Source organism: Pseudochaenichthys georgianus, chromosome 3, assembly GCF_902827115.2.
Source record: "Pseudochaenichthys georgianus chromosome 3, fPseGeo1.2, whole genome shotgun sequence".
Taxonomy (NCBI): domain Eukaryota; kingdom Metazoa; phylum Chordata; class Actinopteri; order Perciformes; family Channichthyidae; genus Pseudochaenichthys; species Pseudochaenichthys georgianus.
The window spans coordinates 23821606-23835764 of record NC_047505.1 but is presented as its reverse complement, the minus strand read 5'-3'; the positions used below and the strand labels follow the sequence as shown (position 1 = coordinate 23835764).

The 14159-nt window shown below is 41.0% G+C and overlaps 1 protein-coding gene across 6 annotated transcripts in view; it reads left to right on the top strand.

Annotated features, from left to right (window-relative positions):
• Positions 1–14159, top strand: part of myo9aa (myosin IXAa) — a 124938-nt gene that overhangs the window by 22605 nt on the left and 88174 nt on the right. For all 6 annotated transcript variants that reach the window (XM_034107044.1, XM_034107062.1, XM_034107069.1 and 3 more), the window contains exon 2: positions 11125–12087. In XM_034107044.1, coding sequence (XP_033962935.1) covers positions 11212–12087 — 876 coding nt within the window. In that variant the 5' untranslated portion in view covers positions 11125–11211. The remainder of the gene's footprint in view (positions 1–11124; positions 12088–14159) is intronic.

The window sequence follows — 14159 nt, the reverse complement described above, 5'->3', positions numbered from 1 at the left end:
AGTGAGTTAATTACAGGGAGAAGTTACACTTGGCTGCTGTGCCATATCCTCATGTTACAGTCAATTTACCACACAGTCTAGAAAATAAATAACATGTCAACCATCCACTTTGGAGCAGCCTTATTGGTATGGTCCACTAATGGTGTTTACACTTCATCAAAGGAAATGGTTTGAAAACAGTAGGGTCCACAACTATAGTCAGAGCTACAAATAATTAAACGAATCACCTTTACGCTTTATATTTCTGCTTCAATTCAAGGTGACCCTTGGGCTATAAATAACATGTTTTCATTAATTAATGTGTTGATAATTTACTACACCTAACTGATTTTGTCTAACCTATAAAAGGTCAAAACATATTATATCTAAGGTAACCGTCCAATCATGTAGTTATTCACAATACATTAAAACATACAGTAGATAAATTAAAGGTCCCATGACATGCTTTTCTGGTTATTACCCGCCCCCTTGTGTGTTATGTAGCTTTCTGCATGTGAACGGTCTGCAGTCACAAACCCTCTAAGAATACCCTGTAGCGAGTACAACTCTAACACATCTTTTGTCTTCCGGGGCATGCTGACGTAACGCTGCGGAGCTCCACACACACACTCACACTCACACTCACACTCACAATCTCAGTCTTATCTTTTCTCAGCCTCGGTGCTCCGCGGAGCTCCGTACACACACAGGGAGGGGGGGCAGGAGCTCCAACAAGCCGTTTAGGACTAGGGCTGCAACAAACGACTAATTTGATAATCGACTATTCGGACTATTACGCCTTGCACAATTTCTCAAACGCTCTTATTTAGCCATCAACTTTTAGATTTAGCTTGAGGTTGTTTTAGGCATGTGGAAACTAACAATGAAGACAATAAAGATGAATACTTGATTCAAAAATACATATATTATAAATTAACTAAACAAATTGTGAACAAAATTAACATAGGTTTTTATTTAAATTAAATAAATAATATTTCACATCAAAAGAAAGTGTTTTAACAAATCGTATTAAATAATGTGATGACAGAATTGTAAACAGAATAGCTGCAACTTTAACAAAATAAATAACTCAGTTACCTCTAATCATTAACCCATGTTTGTATAATGTAGTTAACTCTGTGTGTTGCTGCTAGCATACATAACACCTGACGTGGAAACTTTACTCGTGGACGGGGCTACAGAGCTTCTAGAAAGACAGTTGAACCCGGTGCATTCCTCCGTCTGGATGTGGAGCACTTTTGCTAAATGTTTAGACAAATTGCTGGTGTTACCACCCTTACATGCTAAAGTCTTATTGCACTTTTGGCAACGAGCATTGTCCACATCGAGACGGGTAAAGTTTAACCACACCTCGGAGCGCTTCTCTCCGCCATCCCCGCAGTGTGTTGCTGCATGTAGCAGCCGCGTGTGTGTAAACTGCCCCGCCCCCTCGCACACAGACGGGGAGAGAGATCTCTCGTCTCGATTGGAAAGATCGAAAATACACCATAGACGTATATTTTTGTCTTTTTGCATATTAGAAACGAGTTGGCGACACTAAGACTGCGATATAATGCTTTTGTAGCAATAATACATGACATATTTTTTTTAAATGTCTCCAGTACCGATAAAAAGACCAATAACGTTGGAGCTTAACGGCGCGTAAAACACACGTGATGACGTCACCAACGAATCGACGACTGAATTAGTTGGCAACTAATTTGGTAATCGATTAAGTCGATTAGTTGTTGCACCCCTATTTAGGACAGAGTGAATACACATGCTATACAGAGATGCTGTATGAGAAACCAATGTGAGTTTGGAAAATTGCACAATATAAATCTATTCTAGTCGACCTCAACAATGGAATTATGATCAGTAGAAATGGCCATGACATGGGACCTTTAAAGCTTTTCATGCCAACAAAGTGACGGTGAAAATAAACGGTGTGTCCTCCTGAAGTGTTTCTTTCTAGAGGCTTACTGACGTTGGAACTTGGCAAACTCCTTTTCATGAGCCAACAGCTAACACGCTAGCAAGCTGGAACAGTAAGTAGCTAGCTTTGAGAGATCTCTCAATCACCTTTGTGGTTTTTCTCACAAAAGTTACTCGTTTCTCAGTTTGTTTATGTAGGCGAACCAAAATAGTCTGTGTTCTTGTTTTGAAGTGACGGCTGTTGCTGTGACCAGGCCAAAAAACAGAAAATCCTCACATTCGAGAAACCTTTTCCTTGGTAAATGTCTTCAACTATCGCAATTGTTAAGGAAAAGTTTGATCTAATAAGCTAACTAGTTGACTAACTCTGTTTCCACAACTATCATCTTGTTACAAGAGGTTCAAAACACGCAGAAGAATTGTAGCTCTTTACTTGACAAGGTCAACGCCGCTCTCTGTCGGCTACAGTGTCGCCTCCAGGCTGAAGGTGAACTCTTTCTGTGGGACATTGCAGCGGCAGAGTTGGGTTACACATTGATACATTCGGGGCTGGGAATGGTGAGCTGTAATTATGTGTGTGTGCGCAGTTGTTGGACATGTTGGTTCTCGTATGGCCCATCCACTGCCACTCATCAATCAGCTGACCTCTCTGTTCCTTTCATAATACAACTGCACTCTGAAGCAATGTCCACACTATAAAGGGATACATCTGAAAATGATGTTAACATGTGAAAACTAGAATGGCACTCAGTCCCAGTTTGCTGTTTTTCTTTATTTCAGTGCGTTCATGGACTTTAAGTCTTAATGTTAAAATGACATGGACACTACAAAGAAGATGGGTGAAATGCCTTTTTTAATGCTCAGAGTACCCTATTCCGAAATGTTAACAAAGATTACATTTGTGCATCAACGCTGTGATTTGGATCCACTCCAAAATGTAATGGGTTCTTTCTTGGCACATGCTTCATCCTTCCACCATGTTTCATGGAAATTAGGCCTGTCATTTTTCCATAATCCTGATAGCAGAAACACAGGTCACAATCCTTCAATGGTTTGTTCAAACTGGATGGAAACACCCTCAACAGTGTTGGCAAAAAGAGAAAAAGACAGTTACTTTTGGCAATCTCACCAGGACTTGAAAGTAAGAAGAAAAGAGGACAAATAGCTAGAAAATACAGACAACATGGTGTCTGTTCTGCAGGAAGTTCAGTTTAAGATGTCAGTTTATCTTCTCTGGTAAGAGTTTTATACATCAACAACTAAATATTGCAGAAATGAAGCCTGATTCTTAAATTAGGGGTACAACCAATCGGACTCAATTCGTCCAAGGAATACCATGTTTTAACCGTCTGCTCTCAACATGTCTTCTTAGTAGATTATGTGAAGTTATTTTACAGGAAATGCTTCAGGCGTCATTTTCTTTTCTTTGTAGCATGTTCAGTATATCTTCCATATGACAATCAAAGTACATTCTTTTTTTCAGCAGCTTGTGTTCGTTCCTTTTTTCTTTACAGTTGTTTTTATGGCTGCTCATACTGTATGTGTTTTATGTGTGAAGTGCAATTTCCTTTGCCTGTAACATTGAGGGGGGTTGGACCTGTTTTTGAAGGCAGTGTAGCCCTATTAAAAGCAGGGAAATTAGTTTCTCTGTGGTATGTGTACTGCATAACATAGTCTGCCTCTCTGTGCCTTATCTGTGTGTTATCTGTGCAGAAATGCACTGCTATAATGAACACCTTCTTTCACACATACAGGTAGACACCAATAAACTAATAAACCAATAAACACACCCTTCTGTTTCTGTTTTACAAAATACTTCCTAAATGAAAAAGAGGTATACAGGAAACAACTTACTCAGCTAGCAATAAAAGCAGCTAAGAACATCAAACACTTCAAAGTTACCTGTAGGGTTTCAAATCATGTTGCTTCATCAAGTGTTCTTAAGTACTTATGGTGTAAATGCCTTATTGTCTAATGGTTGAAATGAAAACCAACAAAATCTACAAACTATTATTCGGAACAAGCTTAAATTGTCTGGCAACTTTGGAAAAATATCGTATCTAGTGTTAGAGCTGTTCGGTGGATGCAGTAATTATAAACAAGTCAAATGAATATGGCCAAACGGGTCTTTAAAAAGTTTTGAACACTCATCCTTGTGTAATTCAAGAAGCACAATAGTGTCAATTATTTAATTAATTATGAACACACCCAGTGAAACTTCAGCTCTGCTAAGTGCCCCGATACACATTCCTGTTTGTCAACTTGCAATATTCTTATTTATATAAATAGTTATCCGCGCAATAAACCATACATTTCATATTCTGCTCTTGTACATATCATATTCCATTCACATGTATATAGACTTTTTGCTCTACTTTTTATTTTGTATTTTTGTATTTTATTATATTGTTTGTAGCCTTTATTTAACCAGGTGAAAGCCCCTTGAGATCAAAAGATCTCTTTTTCAAGGGTGACCTGCAGGACATTAGTTACACATGTAACATAAAAACAACAGAACAACAATAAGGACGACATACAACATAATGTACAGGGTTCAGTTTACAAACTCTATTTACAGTGAAAAACTCTATTTACAGTATATATGTTGGATTGTTGGAGGAGCTCAGGTCATAAGATTGTCATTGCCATTTCTACACTGTAGCTATGTGCATACAGTATGACCATAACACATTTGAATTGAATTTAAGTGGCCTCTAGCTTGGCTGCATTTACCTTTTTTTAATTAATCAAGGTTTATCAAATGAAGCGTATACAACATTCCTGGCACATAAAGACATATTACATTATATATGGTATCCTCTTTATTGGAACTGTTTTGATTGCACCATTTTTGTCTATCAATTAAAAGAATAAATGGAAAAACAAACACTAACTTATTTACTTGTTTTTTGGACTTTGGCTTAAATAGTTGACCTTACAGAAAGGGTTTGTTCAGTCTCTTGTGAATTTCGCATGAATGTTAAACTGTGTGCAGATGGAGTCAAAAGAAGATTATTATAATTACCATTTACCCCGACACCAATGAGGTAGGGTTGCCAGAAACTGACCATGATCAAAATCGATTATTCGGCAGCCCTGGCGAATAATAATCGATTATTCGACCGACCCCCCACCCCCCCCCCCACCCCGCGGGAGAAAAAAAAAAAGGAATTCCGTTGTTTTCTTTACTGGAACATGTTCAACAGTACAAACAACAAACAAGCATGTCATCACAACGACGTGGCCTTGAAGTGAAGTTGGTAATGGCCAGCTGTGCTGCGTCTTTCTCTGTAACCTCTTTGGCGTGCTTCGCACTCAAATGCGAACGCATTGTTGAGGTTGAGCTGTGATAGACCAACGTCTTTTCGCAGAGCTTGCATTTAACTTCCTTTGGACTTGTAAGTTCGAAGTAGTTCCACGAGGAGGAACTCTTTTTACCTGCCGGCTTCCGCTTTGTTCATCTTTAGTCGCACGTGTGAGGGAGAGGGGGGGTGGGGGCGGTGTGTATCTGCTGCAGCAGCAGTCTGTTCTGCACGCAGGCTTCCTCCAAGTTTACAGTAAAACAAACTGGTGGTGTGACCAATGACCATTTACAATTATTAATACTATTACTATTAGCATATATATATTAATATATATTTTGGTTGAAACTAAGCCAGAAAAAAAAACATAAATAAATAAAAAAAATATATAAATAAAATCGATTTTTAAAAATAATATTCGATTATGGAGACTGTAGCGAATATTCGAATAATCGAATAATCGCTGGCATCCCTACAATGAGATCAGATCTGAGCTTCAGCTTTTAGCAACAATTGTTTGCAGACTCATTTCTATAACTGACACAAAGCAAATAGACACAGTAAGAAATGATCTTTGACATATAGCTAATAAACATCAGCTACAAGTGGCTCCACATTTGCAAATGGACCCATACAAACTATGTAGACCAGACGTGAAAGTTCACAGTCCAGTGCCAACTCGCACGCCTTAGTATAACACATTAAAATTCCTTGTAGTTAAAGGTACAATTAAGAGTCACCACAACATTATGAGCCGTGCATGCAAAAGCTCGGCCCTGATGACGCTGACACACAAACATGTGAGGCTTTTCAGAAAGATGACTTCACATCGTAGAAAGCTGACCAAACTTGATCCTTGACTGCTGTGCAACAATGGCAGCCATTGAAGAGTCTGACTCACATGGTCCAACCTGTTTAATGTCACCAATGACAATAATGCAGAGTGTACTTGTCTACATTTGTACATACATTAAAATAAATTAAAATAAAATGTATTTTATTTTCAGAAATCACATTCTCAGACCTACAAAAGCTTTACAATGTGCAGTTGTTGGTTATAACACTTCACAAAGATGATTTGATGAAATGCAGTTTAAAAATCAGTCCACCTGTTTAATGCACACTTTACAAAACCCACTGCATATAAAGAAAAAGGGAGCCTTCCTTATGTATTTCCTAAATACAACACACCATTGTTTCCATGTTTTGCTCAGGCTTCAGGTTTTTTTTCAAGCCACTGATCCCAGTACAGATAAGTTCAAACAACTCGGATAACATGTGACCGAAGTTTAACTCAAAGCAAAAATGCATGTATTGTTTGTTTTACAAATCAGGTATTTGCTTTGTGGGATTTCCAGCTTTGTCATTATCTTAGTTGAGATTGAGCCTGTCCTGATCTGCTGAACAGATTCCTGTTCCGATTACTTGACAGCTATTCCTAATCTCTGAGCGTTCAGGTGATGTAACCAGAGCTGTTTCTGGTTCAGTTGTTCGTGGAGGGCTGAGATGAAGAAGAGGCCGCTGCAGGTCTCTTCCAGCTGTTCCCCCATTCTGCTTTGTCACTTCCCTCCGGACACAAACTTCGAGCTTATCTACTTCAAACCCTTTTCTTTTGAATGCACCGTGCAGACACACATGCACAATGACATCATGCTTCAAACATTTTCTCTTCTTCGTCCACTGTAGCTCTCCGGCTGTAGATTTGCTACTTTAAATAGTTTTTTTCATTGCACAATGTGAGTAATGCTGTTAATAGAGGGTGTGAATGTGGGGGTTTGTGTGTAGGTGCAGAATTATTTGTTTGATTTCCAAAAAGTGCAACAAGTGTGATTTATGGTTGAAAGTTTAGTTTGTCGGTTGCCCTTCACAGTGATAGCCTTTTTTCTAGTCAAGGGCACATATATTGTTTTTGTACATGCAGGCCTGAAGAATATATCTTATCTAGGGAGGCATGTGGCGCAGTGGACTAGTGCGTTGGTATTGGGATCAGGGGGTCACAGGTTCAAACCCCACTGCAGTCAGCATGTCGTTGTGTCCCTGGGCAAGACAGTTCACCCCAAATTGCTCCTGTGGGGATTGCCCACAGTATTGAGTATGTAAGTCGCTTTGGATAAAAGCGTCTAACAATTAACATGTCATCTAATCAAATATATTTCATTCTCGGACACATAATTAGCATTCACAATGACTTTGTACAGGGGCGCCGTAAGGGGGTGAAAACTTAGGACGATTCTAAGGGCCCGTGACTGACGGTAACCTTTCATCAATCCTCAATAATTAACATTAATAGAACGTTATATTGATAAATTACTCACTAAACTTACGATTCATTTAACTTATTTTCTTCCAAAAGTTAATGATCCAAAGCCTCTGTACAGCCCCCTCTATTTACATGTAATGGTTTGGTCCTGCCTCCAAACGCAGTGCAGCACCGGCACTTGCAGAGAGTGAATTGGGGCCCAATGTGATATATGTTCATGGGGCCGCCCAAAATCCCTGGCGGCGCCCCTGACTTTGTATGATTCCCCTGAAGAACGGCTACATTTGGGGCGGTTGTTGTCACTGATAGGACAAACGTTTTGTTGACAGCATGACCTCTTTTTTTCGATACTACAGGAACAACATGATGTATCCTGGCTGATAACCACTCCTTCCTTAATTGTATATCTATTCAAACTAATCCTCCAAATATTTGTCAACAAGGATTAAGTAAAAACACAGTTTGACTGCTCTGTTTGTCTGTCGTCAGAAGAACAGAGCAGCCCATTGCATTTTTCTTCTTGATAATATATATTTGTCGTTGTTGTGGGTGATGCTTTTAGTTCCCTGAATGCAATTTATTTAATAATAAAGTGCATTTGTACAGCATTATTAAATTCACCTAATCATTCAATCGATTTAGTTAAATAAAAATCTACCTTTCCATCACATCATCCCACCCCCAATATGTGCTGGATTTTTCACACATGACCTTCATTCTTGGCTGTAGTTTTATGGTAAAGCATTAACAGACAGATATACTTGATAGTTATCGTGAGATGTTCAGTATTTTCTTTCAGTCAGTTGTTTGTGCTCGTGTGATGGTAAACAGAGAAGCAGCCAGCATGGCCACAACCCTAAATCCCTCCTCCCTATCCTTTAAGCAGCGAGCTGGCCATCTGTTCCCTATAACTCGCTGCTCAAAACACACACATACATACAGACACACACATACATTAATCACAGTCAGTTAATACTTGCCATTGGCTCCAGCTTAATTCAGTCAGTCTGGATGCATTGTTTGAGGTTAAAAGAGGTGATGAGTGTGTTTTTGTCTCACATGGGTGTGTGTCTGTGTGTGAAAAGAGGAGAGGTCCTGTGCATGTGTTTGTGCGCATCATGGTCATACTAAAGTTGCTGAGGCGACACATGGCATGAGAGGTTGGATAAGGGGCGACAGGAAATGACCAGGGGTGCAGGAGCCCTTTGTACTCCACCAACTACGCTAGTCCTTGATCCATTTCCTGTTTTCACCTTTTCTTCTGCTGTGGTCCTGCAGCTCATCCAGTTTGGTAGCAGAAGAGGATAACTATTATGTTTCTTCTTAATACATTCTGATATTCACAATATGTTAATATAATAATGATGCATGTAAAGTAAAAAGGGTTGTTAAAGCTATGAATAATTCAATACGACATATCTATAGAAAGTAGAGGTTGCAATGGGCTTCACTCTTGAACAGACTGTTTGGTAGACTCGGCTCATCCAGCTGTGATGTGTTCAGTCAATCACATTGTGCATTGATCTTCTTGTCAAATTCAGAAAGTAAATCACTCGATGGGATGCCTGTGTTTCATTATTATAAAGAGATGTAGATAAAGGAAACAAAAACTAATAAGACTTCTTAAAGGCCTGGTGAAAGTAAAATTGCCTAATATTTTCTGGTTCCCAACTTCCCTCTTCTCAAATTGTCTTTGTACATGATAGTCAACAAGATATTTGTTGGACTGTTAAGCAGAAGATTTGAAGACACAACCTCAGCTGTGTATACTATAAACAAAACAGGCGTTTTCACGATGTTCTGACATTTTATAGAGGAAAATATAAAATGATTTCCCAGTTATCGACGTATACAGCATCAGCAATTTAATTATTCTTTAAATAATCCGTTTGGAACAGAGGCTCAGAATAAAACAACTTTTAAAAAGAGGGAGGGATACTTAAGACACACATTTAGCTCTTTATAGACCAGGAGGAAATGCCTCCACAACAACGTCTTTCTTTGTTAGGGGAAACTTAGTAACATAGTGTGTTGCCATTACCTACCTAGTACCTACCTTCATGAAAAGGACAGCCAATAGCCACAAGTTAATGCCCATTGTTTGACAATCAGGAGTTGGCGTAGAATTTGACGAGGCGAGTTGACAGAACCCCTTTCTGTCAACTTGTCGTTCAACATAATGACAGCGTGACACACAACAACTCCTGGAATTCATTGAACATTTCATACTACACAAGACTGCAATGCCATCAGGCTTCATCTGTGGTTGACAGACTCGTTTTGGTTTGAATGAACACCAGCCCCTTTTTTATATGTCTTCCTCATCAGGGCATCACATGTGACACAAATCATTATTCTCTCAAAGCAACATTGAGCTTCATTCAATGATAGCCTTACGGCCCGTCCACACTCCAGCTTCAAAAAAAGCTTGGAGCTGGGCGTGTCTGAAGCTCGACCAACAACCAATCACATGAATCTCCCGCCCCCGACACACAAGCAGCGGTTTGATTGGCTAGAGCTTGTACTGGCATATGATTTGATTGGCTGACGCTTCCACCGAAAGCTTCAGAAGCTTCAAAAGTTGAACATTGCTCAACTTTTGCAGCCTGAAACGCCAGGAAAGCTCCGCTCTGCTTCCCACAATGCAGTTCGGCGAAAAGTGACATCACCCCATTCAAAGTGAATGGGCAGACGCGTTGGAAACCGTTTTTGAAGCTGTAGTGTGGACGGGCCGTTACAGAGCCTCCATAATGTTCCACACAGTCAACGGCCCACCTGCAGCCCGGCACTGTGGATTGTTTTTGAGACATTAGATATTTGGTTTAAAGGCTTATTTTTGGGCGTTCTTAGACGCATATGGCCCTAACCTCCACTTTGATTCTATCCAATGCTGAATATAACCGTTATAATTGTTTAAGAGATAATGATGGCCAGTAAAAGTATTTGTGCCCAACCTTTATCGACTGTATGGTTGCGGGTATTGTATGAACATTCCTATTGAATTGAGATTTCAAAAACAACTTTATTTGAATCTTTTCGATGTAGTTCACTGTATGCATAATACAGAACTGTCTAAATGCAGATGAAAGCGTATAAATCACAGAGCAGCAGAGTTTTTTTCTGTCACTCGTCTCTCTCTCTGTGGCCTCTCCTCACCCCGTGACGCCCCTCCACTGTGTATTATAGAGAGTACTTGTGAATGGCGTGATTGTGTCTTCAGTAAAGAGTGTGGCAGCTGCTGTTCTCTGTGTTGGCAAAGGCTTAAGTGTGTGCTTGGGTGTGTGTTTTTGTGTTAATGGTAATCCTGTAGATCCCGTTGACTTATCCTTTATCCTTTATGAGTATGCATGTCGGGGCTCCTGCTAAAAAAGATGTGGCCCTTCCAGTACATTACATAATAGCACATCGAGTCCGTCATAATCTGACATGTTTCGTAATCTGGCAGACTGCAGAAGGTTTGATTCAACAGTTGGTAGAAGTCTGTTTTTGTTGCAGTGTCGGATAAGTCCTGCTAGTGCTTGGATGTGTTTATTTTGTTGGATCTATTTGTGTGGAATCTGGATGCAGTGTTCTTTTAGAAACAAGTGATATTTCTCCCATACTTAAATCCTCAGGGTATTAATCAATCTTTTGTCTTCTGCTTTACAGTGGTAATGTCTTGACTCGGTGGACTCTCCAGCCCAGTAAAGGACGAGTCTGTGCAGAGTTGCTGCTAATGGGAACTCCTGCTCCGCCATGAGTGCTCGTGATGGCGTCGGGGGCATGGGCACCCTGGGCCGGCGGCCGCGCTTCGAGAACTCAGAGTTCACCGTGCGCATCTACCCTGGCTCCCTAGCCGAGGGCACCATCTACTGCCCGATCAGCGCCCGCAAGACCACCACAGCAGCTGAGGCCATCGAACGCGTCATTGAGCGCCTGCAGCTGGACCGCACCAGGTGTTATGTTCTGGCTGAAGTGAAGGAATTTGGTGGGGAAGAATGGATTCTCAACCCCAGCGACTGCCCCGTGCAGCGGATGATGCTCTGGCCCCGAGTGGCACTAGAGCACCGGCCACTGTCTGGTGGAGAAGATTACCGCTTTCTTCTCAGGCAGAAGAACCTGGATGGCTCGATTCACTATGGGGGCAGCCTCCAGATGTGGCTGCAGGTCACAGAGGAGCGCCGGCGCATGGTGGAACGTGGCCTGCTGCCACAGCCCGAGGCTCAGGGGGACCACGCCGACCTTTGCTGCCTGCCGGAGCTCAACGAGCGCTCGCTGCTGGACAACCTGCGCTCGCGCTTCCGCCAAGAAAAGATCTACACGTATGTCGGAAGCATTCTCATCGTCATTAACCCCTTCAAGTTCCTGCCCATCTACAACCCCAAGTATGTAAAAATGTATGACAACCACACGCTGGGAGATTTGGAGCCACATATTTACGCGGTGGCGGATGTGGCGTACCACGCCATGCTGCAGAAGGAGAGAAACCAGTGCATTGTTATATCTGGGGAGAGTGGATCTGGGAAGACGCAAAGCACAAACTTTCTCATCCATCATCTGACCGCTCTCAGCCAGAAGGGTTTTGCCAGTGGAGTGGAGCAGATCATCCTGGGGGCCGGGCCAGTACTAGAGGTAAGTGAAACATGAGCAATCTGGGATTCAATACAAACCTATATGTTGTTTGCTAATATGCTCTGCTGTCAACAAAGCTGGGAGACTTGGCCTCGAGTCCAACCCAAGTTAAACAAATAATGACTTGAGACCTGAGTTATGTGAGACTTCTTGACTGATTGACTCCAAAATTAGACCTTACTTAAAAGGAAAAGCATTTGTGTCAAGACTGTGAGTCTTAGTTTTTGCTCAATTTAACCAAGTGTTAAAAGGACAGAGTATCAACTCCTGTGCGGATTGTAAAGCCCTTTGAGAGAAACATTTGAATTGTGATCTTGGTATGAATGAAATTGACTTGACTTGGGACTGGACTTTGAGTGATCATGTCAGCAGATTAGTTGCCACACCTTATTAAGAAGCTTTCATTACTCAACCCTTGTGTGGTGTTCATATTTTTGTTACTCAGCCAGTGTTTGTGGGTCTGATGGACCCGCTGCCTTTTTGGGTTTCAATTCAACACAATCAAACTATTTTATGTTAAAATACTCAATACAGATGTTTACTTCATCCCAATTACAAGCAATATAAACGGCATGTACGGTATGGTTAATATTTGCCCTTTTACATTTGTCAGATCACATTAATGAATTAAAGTGCTACTTGTTCTTCTGCCCGCTGACTGGCTGGTCCTGTGGCTCGTCTTTTTTTGTAACTAGCTGATGCTCAATCTCATCCTCTTCTTCAAAGTCACTGTCAGACTCAGAATTCTCAGAAATGTGATCCTCACATTCTGAAACCTCTTCCTCTACATCATCATCAAATGGTTCACTCTCTTCCAAAATCATTTGCAAGGCCCTCTGAGCAGAGAATCTTTTGGCCATCTTGATCAGTTGTGATAAGGACCCAAAATGGCAAAGCTTTATTTATTGTGTTCCCCCCAAAATTTGCAGCTGGGATAGAGGTAAAAAAATAAAGATTGGTTCCCGCAAGACAATAATGCGGGAATGTGAGAGCAGACAGGTTTCGGTTCTTGAATTTATCAACAATGTTGCAACCTTGTGTGGGAATGGCAGGGACAGAAACACAAACGTCTCACACACGCACACACACGCACAGTGTGACTGTGAAAAAAGAATTTATGATATAATTTCTTTTGGATAAATAATGAAAATGGGTCCCACAGACCCCAACACCAGACAAGGGTTAAAAAAGGTCTGCTCAAGACTTCATTACCCAGATCCCGTCTCAGATATCTCTGCATGCTTTTAGTTTCAAGTTGGCTGGAACAAAGTTAATTAATACTTGCCTTGAATGACTGGAGACTTGACTTTGATTCACATTAAAACATAGTACACATTAGTTTAACCATAACACAAAGGTGAAGTATTACGTGTGGATACATTTAGGTTGCATCAATGTGTGTGAACCGTAGTGTTGTCCTGTATGAATCGATTGATTCCTTCCACCATACTCAACATGACTCGCTGTGAATGTATTTCCGTGTGGCTTTTAACATCAGTTACACAACACTGCCACAACTGTCTCTATGGTTGACCCCGGGTTGTGTCCCCATACAGAGGTTTCAGTCCAGCTGTGTGGGGATTATGTAGCACACACAGAGGATCTCTCTATCTCCAACTGCCAGTGCTGGCTCAGTGGTTACAGTTGTGGATTCTTGTTTTTGTGATTACAGTCTTTATTTTTGTTGCACAGTGGAAAGGTCGTCTCAAGGTAGACCCTGTAGAGGCCCAGTCAAAGGTTGTGAAGGAAACTGCCTGGTTGTTTTCATATCACTCAAAACATTCCTTTTATATTCTTTTGCCTCTTCAGGGACCTGTCACTTTAAGGCAAGGCAAGGCAGTCAAGAGTCTTTGACAAGTTCACAACCACACATTGTTTTCTCATTTGTCTTTTCAACATCAACTGAATTCCTGACCATTGCATGACACCCTTGAACTGTATGCACAATGCTTCCAGTGTACAGTGTTGTAATTCGTAAGGGTTTGTATCATTCACTGTCAAGTCAACTGACCACCTGCTGTTTGCACTTGTTTAACTAACCAAGAACAGGGCTGGATCACAGAAGTGCATAC